General features: G+C 44.5%; 1 protein-coding gene across 1 annotated transcript in view; it reads right to left on the reverse strand.

The window, feature by feature from the left end:
• The window catches only part of Arhgap30 (Rho GTPase activating protein 30), a 32,382-nt gene that overhangs the window by 10,764 nt on the left and 7,570 nt on the right, over positions 1–14,048 (reverse strand). Inside the window, exons 2-11 of the mRNA XM_059280724.1 lie at positions 9,799–9,901; positions 6,957–7,101; positions 5,339–5,421; positions 5,087–5,194; positions 4,145–4,272; positions 3,503–3,677; positions 3,322–3,425; positions 3,165–3,242; positions 1,821–2,210; positions 17–37 (exon numbers count right to left, since the gene is read on the reverse strand). Coding sequence (XP_059136707.1) covers positions 17–37; positions 1,821–2,210; positions 3,165–3,242; positions 3,322–3,425; positions 3,503–3,677; positions 4,145–4,272; positions 5,087–5,194; positions 5,339–5,421; positions 6,957–7,101; positions 9,799–9,901 — 1,335 coding nt within the window. The remainder of the gene's footprint in view (positions 1–16; positions 38–1,820; positions 2,211–3,164; positions 3,243–3,321; positions 3,426–3,502; positions 3,678–4,144; positions 4,273–5,086; positions 5,195–5,338; positions 5,422–6,956; positions 7,102–9,798; positions 9,902–14,048) is intronic.

Consider the following 14,048-nt stretch of genomic DNA (forward strand, 5'->3'; position numbering starts at 1 on the left):
TGTTTCTCACACTGATATGCTAGGGGCCCAACACTCCCTTTGTGTAGTAGATAGTCATTCTGGTCTGAGAGGATGAGCCATGTGTACTAACTACTTATAGCTCTCTTCATTAATTCTCACTCAAGTGCTGAGCACCTTGGGTTGTTTGAGTATTTGTTTGTTTATTTGTTTTTTGGGTTTTGTTTTTGTTTTTGTTTTTGTTTTTCTTCAAGACAGGGTTTCTCTGTGTTGTTTTGGTGCCTATCCTGGATCTCACTCTGTAGACCAGGCAGGCTGGCCTCAAACTCACAGAGATCAAGCTATCTCTGCCTCCTAAATGTTGGGATTAAAGGCGTGCGCCACCATGACCAGCTCTAAGCATTGTGTTTTGTATTTTTATAATGAATTTTTACATTTCCCCTATAGAATAAAATGTTATGTAGAGGGGCTGGATAGATGGTTCGGTTCTTAAAGTGATTATATGGAAATAATGAGGACCTGAGTTTGATCCCCAGAATTCCTGTAAAATAACTCTGGGAAAGTTGGTGTGCTTTTGTAATCCCAATGCTGGAAAAGGGGGACAGGTGGGTCCATGGAGCTAGTTGGCCAACCACCCTAGTCTACTTGGCAAGTTCCAGGCATAGAAAAAAAAATGTGGACACCATCTAAGAACAACACCTAAGGTTGTCCTCTGGTTCCGACATACATGCACATACATGCACTGCAACTCCCCTACACACAAATACACTCCAAAAATAGAAGGAATATTATGGAGGATATTGTACCACATCCTTTGTTGAGACAGGTCTCCTGTATCCCAGGCTGATCTCAAACTATGGAACTGGGGATGACCTCAAACTTCTATTCTTCCTATCTCGCAAATGTTGGATTACAGACATAAGCCTCCATACCAGGTTTATGGGGTGCTGGGGATCAAATCCAGGGCATTGTGCATGCCAGGCAAGCACTGTAGCAACTGAGCTGCATCCCCAGCTCTTTATCCTCATTTTGCTTTAATAAAACTGAAGCTCAAAGCAGTTTGTTCAAGGTCTCACAGCTAATAAGTGGTACAGACAAAATCTGAACCTCCATCTACTTAACTGTCCTATTTACTTCTATCCTATACAACCTCGGGATTTCTGATCAGTGACACTTTGGGAATAGGAATCTGAGCATGAATCAGATCCTAGCTCCTCCTACCTAAATCAGCAGTAAATTGTTTAAGGTAACTTTCAGGTTCTACTGGTGTAAGAATAACAATACTTATAGCTTCATATTATGAGAAAGTGAAATGAGCTAATACCTTCAAAGTGCCTAATACAGTCCTCAGCACATATTGGCAAGTGTTATTTAGGTCTTAGTGTTAATGTTGTAATTAATGACTCTGTTGTTTATTTTTGTTTTCTCAAGACAGAGTTTCTCTGTGTAGCCCTGGCTGTACTGCAACTGTAAACCAAACTGGCCTCGAACTCAGAGATCCTCCTTCCTCTGCCACCCTGGAATTAAAGGTGTGTGCCTCCACCACCCAGTGACTGAGCTGCAAGTCACTAACTTTTGTAGTTACCATTACTTGTATGTATTTATTAAGTCCCTTATGTGTCTGGCACAGACCCCTATTCTTGGGGTAAGTCAGTGATTTGAAGCCTGGCAGAGATCCCTTCTCCATTTCATATAACCTAATAATATTACTAGATTCACAAACCCCAAGTCTAGGCCATAAGACTGTGTTCAAAGCCTAAAGGCTGAAGCCTCTGACCCCCCAAGTCTACACCCTCAGCACCAGAACTCCAACCTAAAGTTCTAGATCCCTTTCCAGCCCTAGGCAATCTCCAAGTTCTCACCTGGGGGCCCAGGTCCTGGGCTGGGACCTGAGGCAGGGCTTGGCCTGGGCTGTAGGGCGGGGCACTCAAGGCCACGGGTCAGCCTGGCCAAGGAGACGTTAGAGATGATGTTTGGAGGTACACTGAGGATAGAGGTTATGTGTAGAGGGAGGTTGACGTTGTAGGGATCTGAGATGTGGACACCGGCACAACGCTCCGCTCGGCTGCTACCCGAGGCCCGAATAGCTGACCGCCCAGCTCGCGGAGTTCCTGGCTCAGAATTCGCACTGCCCAGTGCCTCTGCCTCAGGCTCCTGTTCACCCTCTGTGGCATCCATAGAATTATTCTCCAAGCTTTCAGACATCAGTGAGCTTGGCTGAGGACTGCTGGGCCCCACCAGCCCCTCTGGCTCTGTGGAAGGGAAGACAGGGTCACTTAGTTAGTAGCCTCAGCTCCAAAGGGTCTTGACAGCTCAAATAAGACCTCAGCAGCTCTGCTTTCTTAGATTTTAGAGGTAGGATGACTGGAAGGTACCAGACCCAGCTTCCTTTGTCCCCTACTGCAAATTATCCACCCAGTCAGCAGGTCAAAGATCATACATACCTGATGGATCCTCTTCCCTGTCTGTAGATACAGTCACTAGCAACCACTAACACACTAATGTACGTGTGTGTGTGTGTGTGTGTGTGTGTGTCTTTATATGATGGGGAAATGTCTTTCTGTGTACTGTGAATATGTGTTGCTCTGATTGGTTGATAAATAAAGCTGTTTGGCCTATTGCAAGGCAGCTTAGAGGCAGGTGGGAAATTCAAACAGAGAGACAGAAGAGAAAGGAGAAGCAAGAATATGCTGCCAGCCACTGCCATGAGAAGCAAGATGTAAAAGTACCGGTAAGCCACAAGCCATGTGGCAAAGTATAAATTTATAAAAATGAGTTAATTTAAGATATAAGAACTAGATAACAAGAAGCCTGCCATGGCCATAGTTTAAAAATAATATAAGCCTGTGTGTGTTTATTTGGGTCCGAGCAGCTGTGGGAGCGGCAGGTGAGAGAGAATTGTCCTGACCGCGGGCCAGGCGGGACAGGCAGGACACAAAAAAACATTCAGCTACATTTATACCCTCCTACACACATACCCAGAGTCTCCAGGTACAAATACTTATGAATATACCCACAGATTAGACAATAGGCTCATCTATTGGAAAACTTGGCATCTGTCTCCAAGACTGGTATATAATAGGTATTCATTGATTTTTTTTTTAAATTACTGGACACAGTTGGCCACATTTATAGACACACAAGCCTGCATTGTTACTGTCACAGCACATACACATACACACATAGCCACTAACACCTGTACTCACCGTCGATGGCCCCAGCTGCAGCACTCAGTGAGTCCATGCTCTTAGCTGGCCGCAATGTCCCCTTGTTGGATTTTTCTTCTAAAAATATGAATGTACATAGCACCAAGACCTTGCACACCCTTGGCAGAGCCCCATCCCCTCATCATCCCAGACCTACCCCTGTCCTCAGCTCTCAGTGGGAGTTTACGTTTTGTCTCATGGCCAGAGCGACCCAGATTGAAGATAGATCGCCATTTCCTGACCTTCAAAGACCCCTTTCTCCTGCAGAGATTGGAGATACAATTAGGAGTGGAGTCTGGGTGGTCAGTGCAAGGGAAGACCCAGGAAGGAGGCCTTACTTGTGTTCTGCAATCTCAATGATAGTATGGTAGGGCCGGATCTGTGGAGGTCCATCGCCAGCCTGCAAGATGCTAGGCAAGTGGTAGGGAAGAGACCTGGGCATGAGGTCCTCAGAGCTGCCTGATGCCCGGGCCCCTGGAAGTGATTTCCATCCACTCTCCAAATCTGCACCAGCTAGGAAAACAAGAAGAACTGGTTAGCCAATAACAGAGCCAAGAAAAGAACCTCAAGTCCCTAGTCCATCCCCCTCACCAACTACCAGGCTAAAGATATATGCAGAGGCCCTCGGAGAAAGACCCTCTCTGTCCATTTCAGAAGGGGTATTCTCAAGTACAAAGAAGGCCAGGAGATCCCAAGACATTAGCCTTGGCATCCAAGGTGGTGCTGCAGAGGCCAACCTGTATGTTAGGATGCCAACAGAAGAGGCCTGCTCAAGTCCTAGCGGTACTGATATTTCTCCAGTGTTCTCTGCGTCACATACCTCCCTCTGTGAGAGACACAGTCTTCTACCCACAAAATGAGAAAACGGAATTAAATGACTTTTGAGGCTCTCTACAGTCAATCTTAGTCAAAACCATAAAACAGCTAAAGCTCTCCCTAGTAGAGAGTGGTGATAGATAATGGGCAGAAAGGACACTAACCAGAGAGGGAAGCACCGCCGAAGAGCTGGTCCACGTGGGTGAGGATGAACTCCACAACAATGGACTGCACACGCACCTCCATGAATGCTGCTGTCCCGTTGAAGCCTGAAGCCTCTATGTCCTTAGACCTGTCAAGATGTGGAGTTAGTTCCTAGCAAGTCTCAAAACACTTTCCTATCTAAAGTCTTTTTGAAAACACACACACACACACACACACACACACACACACACACACACACACACGAGTAATGACAGACAAGGTCTTATTATGTAGCTATGGTTGTAGTTGGTCTAGAACTCTCTGTGTACACCAGGCTGGCCTTGAACCCACAAAGATCCACCTGCCTCTGCCTCCTGAGTGCTAGTGTTAAAGTCATGTTACAAAATGCCCAGCCTCTGAAATACTCTGTACTCTCCGTTCCTTGTCCTTACCTCCATTTCTATCTCTTAAGCTACAGGTATGAGTCAAGTTCAAGCACCACGTCCCCCAGGAAAGCCATCGTAGACACCCTCAAACAACCTCTTCTTTCCTTTCATACTCCTTGCACAGTAGCACAAAAGGAAGGCTATGAGAATTGTTGTAATTAATAATGTTTTGTGCCATACTGAGTGATATACAGCCCAGTTCGTGAATAGATTGTGAGATGTTTGCTCAGGAAATGTTTGGCAAAGACCAATATTCTAGTACCCGAACCCCACAGCACAGTGTAAGGAACAAAGGCCTTGCTCTTAAGAACTTCACTTGGTCTCAGAGAAGGCCCAAGTTGGTAGATTCTATACTACTTGGCTACTGCTGAAACTTCCTGCCTTCCTGTGTTAACAGGACTCGCCCACCTCCACCCTCTCCAGTGTGCCCACACAACCACATCCACTTGGTATATCTTGCTACACCAAGGTAAGTCTCCCAGCAGCTCCACACTGCTCATACACACACACACCCACCTCAGCAGGTTGGGGGCCCACACAATCGCCAGATTTCGGGCATGCATGTTGGTTTGGGCACTAAATGAGGCCATGTGGACCAAGTGCCTCATAAGGAACTCCAGCGTTCTGCAGAAACAAGAAAAAAGAAAACTTGAAGCCGGGGTGGGCTGAGACCTGAAAACTGGGAGAGACAAGCAAGGTTTGGGCTGTAGGTGGGGAAGGGTGGGGTGGGTGGTGTCTCTGGAGTAGAGAGGGTGGAGCCCCACACACCTGTAGTTTGGGGCAGGGAGTTCTTGAAGCACATCTAGGATCTTGATCAAGCGCTCCGGCTCTAGCTGCACTGCCACTGCCTCCTAATTGGGGACAAGGGTGTAAGAAGGAGACGTTGACTCGGAGATGACCGTCTTGCTCCCCAGAGGTCCAAATTAAATGGTCAGAAATGATCTATTGCTGTGTTCCACAATGGCCCCACCTAGATCTTCAAGGCACCATAGAATAGTGAAAACACCTCAGGCTTGAGCATGGCAGCACATGCCTATGATCCCAGCACTCTAGAAACAGAGGCAAGAGGGAGAGGACAAGGTCTGGGATGCAGCCCAGTGGTAGAGTGCTCGCCGAGCATGCACAAGACCATTGGTTTGGTCCCCAGGTCCACAGAAAGCTTAGGACCTTTGGGCCCACAAATGACGACTGAATCTTCAGTCTGTCTTGTGACCTTGAGCAACTCACTGCTATTCCCCTGCCTCAGTGTCCAAACTAGACTGTTGAAGGTTGTCTGGGAAGGTGATGTGCCCAGGCTAGTCGGGATGGACTAAGCAGGCTGTGGTGGCTATTCAGAGTCTCTGTGTGGTTGCACTCAGTCAAGTGAAAGCTCCTTTGGCAAGTAGATGGGGTTTTGCTATGTTGCCCAGTCTAGGCTCAAACTCTACACTCTAGCAATCCTTCTGCCTCAACCTCCCAAGTAGCTAGATCTTTAAAAGTGTTACTCAAATCAGGACACCATTTTGTTTGTTTCTTTGGGTTTTTTGTTGTTGGTGGTCGTTTTGTGTGTGTGTGTGTGTGTGTTTTTTTTTTGTTGTTTTTTTTTTTTTGTTTGTTTTTTTGGTTTTTTTTTTTTTTTTGGTTTTTCGAGACAGGGTTTCTCTGTGTAGCTTTGCGCCTTTCCTGGAACTCGCTTTGGAGACCAGGCTGGCCTCGAACTCACAGAGATCCGCCTACCTCTGCCTCCCGAGTGCTGGGATTAAAGGCGTGCGCCACCACCGCCCGGCCTTTTTTTTTTTTTTTTTTTTTTTTTGAGATAGGTTTTCTCCATGTAGTTTTGGTGCCTGTCCTGGATCTCGCTCTGTAGACCAGGCTGGCCTCGAACTCCCAGAGATCCGCCTGACTCTGCCTCCCGAGTGCTGGGATTAAAGGCATGCACTACTACCATCCAGCCCAGGACACCATTTTTGTTGTGTTTTCTCCTCCAATGCTGTTTAAGATACAATGACAGTTGATGGAGGGACATTCCTGAAAATATTTTCGTTATGTAAACAGCATTTTCGTTCTCTTAAGTGGAGGGAAACTCTGGTCTAGGTGCTTTCCAAGGCCTCCCAGCTCGGCCAACCTGCCCTTTACCTCCCAAGTCTTACCACTGTGCTGTGTGCGGTCTGTAGGTCTTAGGGAAATACACCATAGGGAGAAAATGAGGACAAGAGGGACAAGGGTTGACAGAGGTGGCAGGCGCTTGAAGAGATCTGAGAAGGAGGGGTCTTCTTCTCAGTAATGCTTTACTGTCCCTCAGGATCCCTAGGACGGTGGCTGGCACATGACACCCATGGGATGTCAAAATTGAAGTGGCGGCGCTTGAACCTTGTCTTCCACCCCTCCTGCCTCTCACTCAACTCACAGCAAATTTGTCATAGAGCCGGTAAGTGAGGAGAGGATCCGGCAGTTCTCTGAAGTAGGCCTTGCACAAGGAGGAGACGCAGTGAATGTCCTGGAGGTAAACGTCCCGCCGAAGGTCAGGCTTCCGCTCTGCCTCAAATTCCTGCCTGGGGAGGTGCAAAGTGGTCAGGAGGGGTAAAAGTCAGACAGGCTATGTAGGGAGAAGTAGGATCTATTAGAGGTCAGCTGCAGGCAGGGTCATGGGCCAACACATGTGAGACTTGGAAGGAGAATGTTAGAATGTACACATACACATGTATATCCATTATATGTACATATATATTCACTGGCATATTTACATGTATTTTCTATATATGTCAGGAAATATTAGGAATTGCCTATGTGGATATGTAGATGTGAATGTAAAGATGGGTGTAGAGGTAGGTGAGTGGATCTGTGTATGACCAACCAAGGATGCATGATTAGCAGCGAAGAGGTATGTAGGAATCAGTAGACATGAGCAATGGACTTAAATGTATCTTTCCTTTTTCCTTTCGTTTTTTGAGAAAGGGTCCCATTATATAGTTCTGGCTGGCCTGGAACTCAATACATAGACCAGGTTGACTTCTGACTCACAGAGATCTATTGGCCTCTGCCTTCTGAATGCTAGCATTCAAAGTATATGCCACTGTGCCTAGCCTGGGTGTAATCTTAAAAAAAAAAAAAACATATTAACTCTTCATGGTCTTGATTAGATTAGCCAACACCTGCTCAGATATGGCACCAAAAGTACCAACAACCAAACGGAGAAAATATATAAACTGATGACCAAATTCTCCTGAGACAGGAGGATTTCAATGAATTTGAGATTAGCCTATGCTATATAATAAGTTCTAGGCCAGTCTTAGTTACAGAGTAAGGCTGAAGAAAAAAAAAGAGAGAGCACAAGACAAGCAGCTGGGGAGATATCTCAATTGATAAAGTGCTTGCCCCATGAGCATAAGGATCTGAGTTCAGATCCCCGGCACCCATATAAAAAGCTAGGCACAGCAGCAGAGGACTGTAAGCTCAGCACTGGGGAATTCCAGGAGTTTTCTGGTCAGTCTGTCTAGCCTAATCTGAAAGCTTCATGTTCAGCAAGATACTCTGTCTCAAATAACAACAATAATAGCAATAATGTAGGGGGGACTGGAAAGATGCTCAGCAGTTAAGAGCACTGGCTGCTCTTCCAAAGGACCTAGGTTCCATTCCCAGCACCCATATGGTGCCTTGCAGCCATTTGTAACTACAGTTCTGGGCCTCTTCTGGTGTCTGTGGGCACTAGGCACACACATAGTGCACAGGCATACAAGCAGGCAGAACACCCATACACATAAAATAAAAAAAATTTTAATAAAAATTAATTTAAAAAATAAAATGATTGAGGAAAACAAGTATTATTGATCTCTGGCTTCCACACAAATGCACATACCCACACAAACACATACGTACATATACCATACATAAAAGAAGGAGAGAAAAGGAACATTTATGTGTCAAAAGACACTATCAATAAAATGAATCCTGGGTTCAAAATTCCCACTACCACAAAAGAAGAAAAGGAGGAGGATAACACCCACAAACCACAGATGGGGAGCGGGAAACGCTGCTCATCACACATGTGATTAAAATCTAGTACTCAGCTGGGCTGTGATGTCTCACTTTAATCCCAGCACTCAAGAGGCAGAGGCAGGCAGATCTCTGTGAATTAGAGGCCAGCCTGATCTACAGAGTAAGTTCCAGGACAGCCAGGGCTACGCAGTGAAACCCTGTCTCAGAAAAAAAAAAAATCTAATATTTGGAACATACCATCTTATTAAAACTCAATGATTTAAAAAAATTAAGCAGAAGCATAAGGTTTGAATAGGTGTTTCCCAAAAGAAGTGCTGGAAGTGTTCACCTCATCTGTAGCTGGGGAAATGCACACATAAGTCACAATGACTTATCAGTACACACCCACTAGGATGACTGCCATCAGAAAGACAAATGTCGGCAGGGTTGTGCAGAAATTGGAACCTTCATACATTGCTGGCAGGGATGTAAATGATACAGCTGTTATGGAAAACAGTTTGGTAGTTACTTTTAAAAGTTCAACATGAAGTTACCATATGGCTCAGCATTCAGGTATACATTCATAAGAACTGAAAATACATCCATAAAAACTTAAACATGTTTGTAGTAGAATTATCCATAATAACCAAAAGGTAGAAACAACCTGGATAGCCATCAACTGACAAATGGGTAAAAAAAAAAAATGTTATGTAGCTGTGCTGGAGAACTGTATTCATCCATAGAAAGCAATAAAATACACAGCATGCATGAACCTTGAAAGAACTCAGAGTGGAGAGCCAGACTCACAAAAAAATATGTATTGTATCATTGGTTTATATATATGAGATGTCCAGAACAGACAGATCCATACGGACAGAAAGTCAAGTTAGGTGAAGGGGAAATGTAGAGATTTTTTTGGAGGACAGTGACATGTTCTGGAATTAATGATGATGGTTGTAGTGTTGTGAATATACTAAAAATAACTGATGCAAACATTTTTAAATGGTGAATTTTATAGTACGCAAATTGTGTTCGTGTGTATGTGTATGTATTAAAAGCAGACTGTATATGTGGGAATGGAACGAGTGTGTGTGCTGAGGGAATGAGCTTGGGGTCCCCACCTTCCCTGACCAGACTTTGGAGCCTCTCCTTGGAATAGTACCTAACATCTGTGCTTCCTCCTCCCACTTCCCTTTCTCCCTCCTGCAGCTTTCCCCAGCAGCTTTTGCCATGGCTCCCCGGCCCACAGAGCCTGTCCACTCTGTCTGACTCACCGGAGCTTCTGGATGTTAGAGGAGACCCCTGAGAGGCGATAGATCCCGTCCACCACTCCATACTCCTGCACAAATTCTGCACAGCTCCTTAGCACCTGGGGCACTGGGGACACAGATGAGCAGAAAAAAGAAAATCTGAAAAGCTAGAGACTGTAAGGGGTCTGAGAAATGGCAGCATCATGGAAGAGGGTTCACAGAGATTAATTAATTAAGGGCAAAGCTTATGAAATAAAAAACTTGCTGGGCAGTGGTGGCGCACGCCTTTAATCCCAGCACTCGGGAGGCAGAGCCAGGCGGATCTCTGTGAGTTCGAGGCCAGCCTGGACTACCAAGTGAGTCCCAGGAAAGGCGCAAAGCTACACAGAGAAACCCTGTCTCAAAAAACCAAAAAAAAAAAATAAAATAAAAATAAAAAAAAACTCACTGGAAAGGTTCTTATAGGTGATCAGACTCAACTCTTTGTATAATATTTTTATCCCATGGTCCTGGAGTCTCAGCATAAACTCCAGTACTTTGAAGAGGAAGTCACTGCTACTCAATATTAACCCTCTCAGTGCTATCTCTTTTTCAAAGATTAAAAAAAAAATTTTAATTATGTGTATGTGTCTGTTCAAGGTAATTTGCGTATAGTACTAGTGCCTGCAGAGGCCAGAGATATCAGATATCCCTGTAGCTGGAATTGTAGGGGCTTGTGAGGTGCCCAGCATGGGTTCTGGGAACTGAATTCAGATCCTCTACAACAGCAGTAAGTGCTTTTAAGCACCAAGTCATCGCTTCAGCCCCAGCTCTATAACAGGCTTTCTCTTTGGCCACCAATCAGCTCCCAAATTATGACACAGAGAATGATTGGTTATGAATGCTCGGCCTTATCTTATGCTTGTCCCACTAGCTCATAACTATTTAATCTGTTTCTCTTCATCTATATTTTGCCTCAGTGTTTTTTACCTTTCATTCTGTATGTCCTACTCCCTATTAAGCTGGCTGATGGCTGCCTGGCTGGCTGGTCCTGGGCATCTCCCTCTTTTCCTCTCATTCTCTCCTCCTTTTCTTTCTCTCTCCCTCTTCCTCCTACTTATTCTCTCTGCCCACTAGCCCCACTTATTCCTCTACTGACTAGCCATTGGCTGTTCAGCTTTTTATTAGGCCAATCAGGTACCTTAGGCAGGCAAGGTGAAACAGCAACACATCTTTACGTTGTTGAACAAATGCAGTATAAACAAATGTAACATCTTTACATCATGAAACAAACACAGCATAAACAAATGTAACGCATCTTTACATAGTTAAACAAATGAAGCATAAACAAATGTAACACATCTTTGCCTAGTTAAAGTAATATTCCACAACACAGTTCTACCTCTATTTGTCTGTTCATTTGTTTGTTTTAAGGCAGGGCCTCATGGATCTTGGCTGGCCTTCAACTTGCTATATAGTTGAGGAAGACCTTGAATTTCTGATCCTCCTACCTCTACTGCTGTGGAATAATCCTTCTGTACACAGTGTGAATATATGTCACTATAATTGGTTTAATAAACAAGCTGACTGGCCAATAGCTGAACAGGATAAAATTAGGAAAGAAAGCCAAACTGAGAATAATGGGATGAGAAAGGGTGGAGTCAGAGGAGATGCCAGCTAGCCACCTAGCAAGCAGGACATGTAAAAAATGAGGTAACAAGCCATGAGCCATGTGGCAAAGCATAAATAGAAATATGGGTTAATTTAAGTGTAAGAGTTAGCTAGTAACAAGCCTGAGCTATTGGCCCAGCATTTATAATTTATATTCAGCCTCTGAGTCCGTTATTTGGGACTGGGTGGTCGGGACAGGAAAACTGTGCTTTACACTCTACTCCCTGAGTACTGGGACTACAGGTGTATACCATCACATTCAATTTGTTTGTTTTTGAGAGTCTCATCTAACCCAGGATGACCTTGAGTTTGCTGTGTAGTTGGAGGTGACTTTGAATTCCTAATCCTACTGCTTGCTTCTGCTTCCTAAATGTTGAGATTATAAGCATATGCCCCCATACTTGGTTTACATGGTACTAGGATCAAACCCAGGGCCTGTGCATGCTAGGCAAACACTCTGCTAACCAAGCTACATCCTCAGTCCTTCTTTTTGTGATATATACCCAGTAATATATCTTGTTTATTACTTAAGTTTTACACAGAAAATGATGGGGTAGGGTTGTAGAACAACAAACCATTTAGTACAATAAGTACAGTACATTCTATTCCAACAGTTTATATATGTTTTACAGCTTATATATAAATCCAGATGACAAAAATCTTAAACATTAATTAGCTTAAAGATAAATAATTAAGCTTGGCATGGTGGTGCACACTTTTAATCCCAACATTTGGGAGGCAGAAGCAGGCAGATCTTTATGAGTTTGGAGTCAGCCTGATCTACAAATAGAGTTCCAGGACAGCCAAGGGTACACAGAAACCTTGCCTCAAACAAAACAAAAACAGATAAATAATTAAAAAACACAAAAGAACTGGGTGATGGTGGTGCACGCCTTTAACCACAGCACTGGGGAGGCAGAGCCAGGCTGATCTCTGTGAGTCTGAGGCCTACCTTGTCTACAAATTGAGTTTCAGGACAGCCAGGACTGTTACACAGAGAAAACTTGTCTTGAAACACCACCCCCCAAAAAAGAAAGAAGCACAAAAGAAAACCACCTCAATCTAACTTTAAATATCACTATCCATATTACAAGAAACAAGAAAATATTCAAAAATAAAATTATTAGGTAAATCACAACATAAAACAGAGACGATAAATGGTATGTCTTTGTTTGTTTGCTTTTGTTTTTCAAGACAGAGTTTCTCTAATTAAAGGCATGTGTCACCAATGCCCGGCTAGCTAAATGGTATGTCATTAATAATCTTGTGTGTGCATGCAGTGAGTCTATGTGTAGGTATGTGGAGGTCAGAAGTCAACTTTGGACATCATTCCTCAGGAGGCATCCATGTTGCTTTTTGAAAATGAGTCTTTTACAAGGATCTGGAGATCTGGCCGACAAGCTCTAGGGATCCTGTTGTCTTTGCCTTCCCAGACTGGAATATAAGCACATGTTCAGCTTCTCTATGTGGGTGCTAGGGGTCAAACATGGATTCTCATACTTGCACAGCACGCATTTTTCCAGCTAAGCCATCCCCTAAGTCTTCCACATTTTTTGAGACAGGGTTTCTCTGTGTAACTTTGTGCCTTTCCTGGATCTCACTCTGTAGACAAGGCTGGCCTCGAACTCACAGAGATCTGCCTGGCTCTGTCTCCCGAGTGCTGGGATTAAAGGCGTGGGCTGCCGCCGCCGCCGCCACCGCCGCCGCCACCACCACCACCACCCAGCTGTTCTGTTTTTTTCAAGACAGGATTTCTCTGGGTATCCCTGGCTGTCCTGGAACTCCCTCTGTAGACCAGGCTGGCCTTAAACTCATAGAGATCAGATCCACCTGCCTCTGTGCCCTGGGTGCTGGGATTAAAGGTGTGTGCCACCACTGCGTGGCATCTTCCACATTTCTAAATGATCTTCACCTAATCTTAATTTTTGAACAGGACCCAAGATCAGACCAAATAACTTGTGGACAGGCCCAAATTTATCAGTTCTGGTTTATCCTGGCTTGTTATCATAAATTCCTATAGGTTCAAATCCCTTTTTCTTTCTTTTTCTTTTTTCTTTTTGGTTTTTTGAGACAGGGTTTCTCTGTGTAGCCTTGGTTGTCCTGGAAGTAGCTCTGTAAACCAGGCTGGCCTCGAACTCACCAGTTTCCCTTTTCTTAAAAAAAACAAAACAGGCCGGGCGGTGGTGGCGCATGCCTTTAATCCCAGCACTCGGGAGGCAGAGCCAGGCGGATCTCTGTGAGTTCGAGGCCAGCCTGGGCTACCAAGTGAGTTCCAGGAAAGGCGCAAAGCTACACAGAGAAACCCTGTCTCGAAAAACCAAAAAAAAAAAAAAAACCACACACACACACACAAAAAAAACAAAACAAAAAACAATTAAATCCTCCTTTATCTCAGCACTCAAGAGGCAGAGGCAAACAGGCTCTGAGTTCAATGATGGCTGGGTCTACATAGCAAGTTCCAGGCCAGCAAAGAGATACACAGTGAGACTCTGTCCCAAAAGCAAACAAACAACAAAAAGCCAAGCAATCTTATTCGATGTTTTTTCCTTCACAGAAGCCCTCCATGCACACTAGGGAGCCAACACCGAAAGGCAGTAATAGATGACAAACAAAAACAGGCCCGG

Source organism: Peromyscus eremicus, chromosome 15 (genome assembly GCF_949786415.1).
Source record: "Peromyscus eremicus chromosome 15, PerEre_H2_v1, whole genome shotgun sequence".
In the NCBI taxonomy this organism is placed as follows: domain Eukaryota; kingdom Metazoa; phylum Chordata; class Mammalia; order Rodentia; family Cricetidae; genus Peromyscus; species Peromyscus eremicus.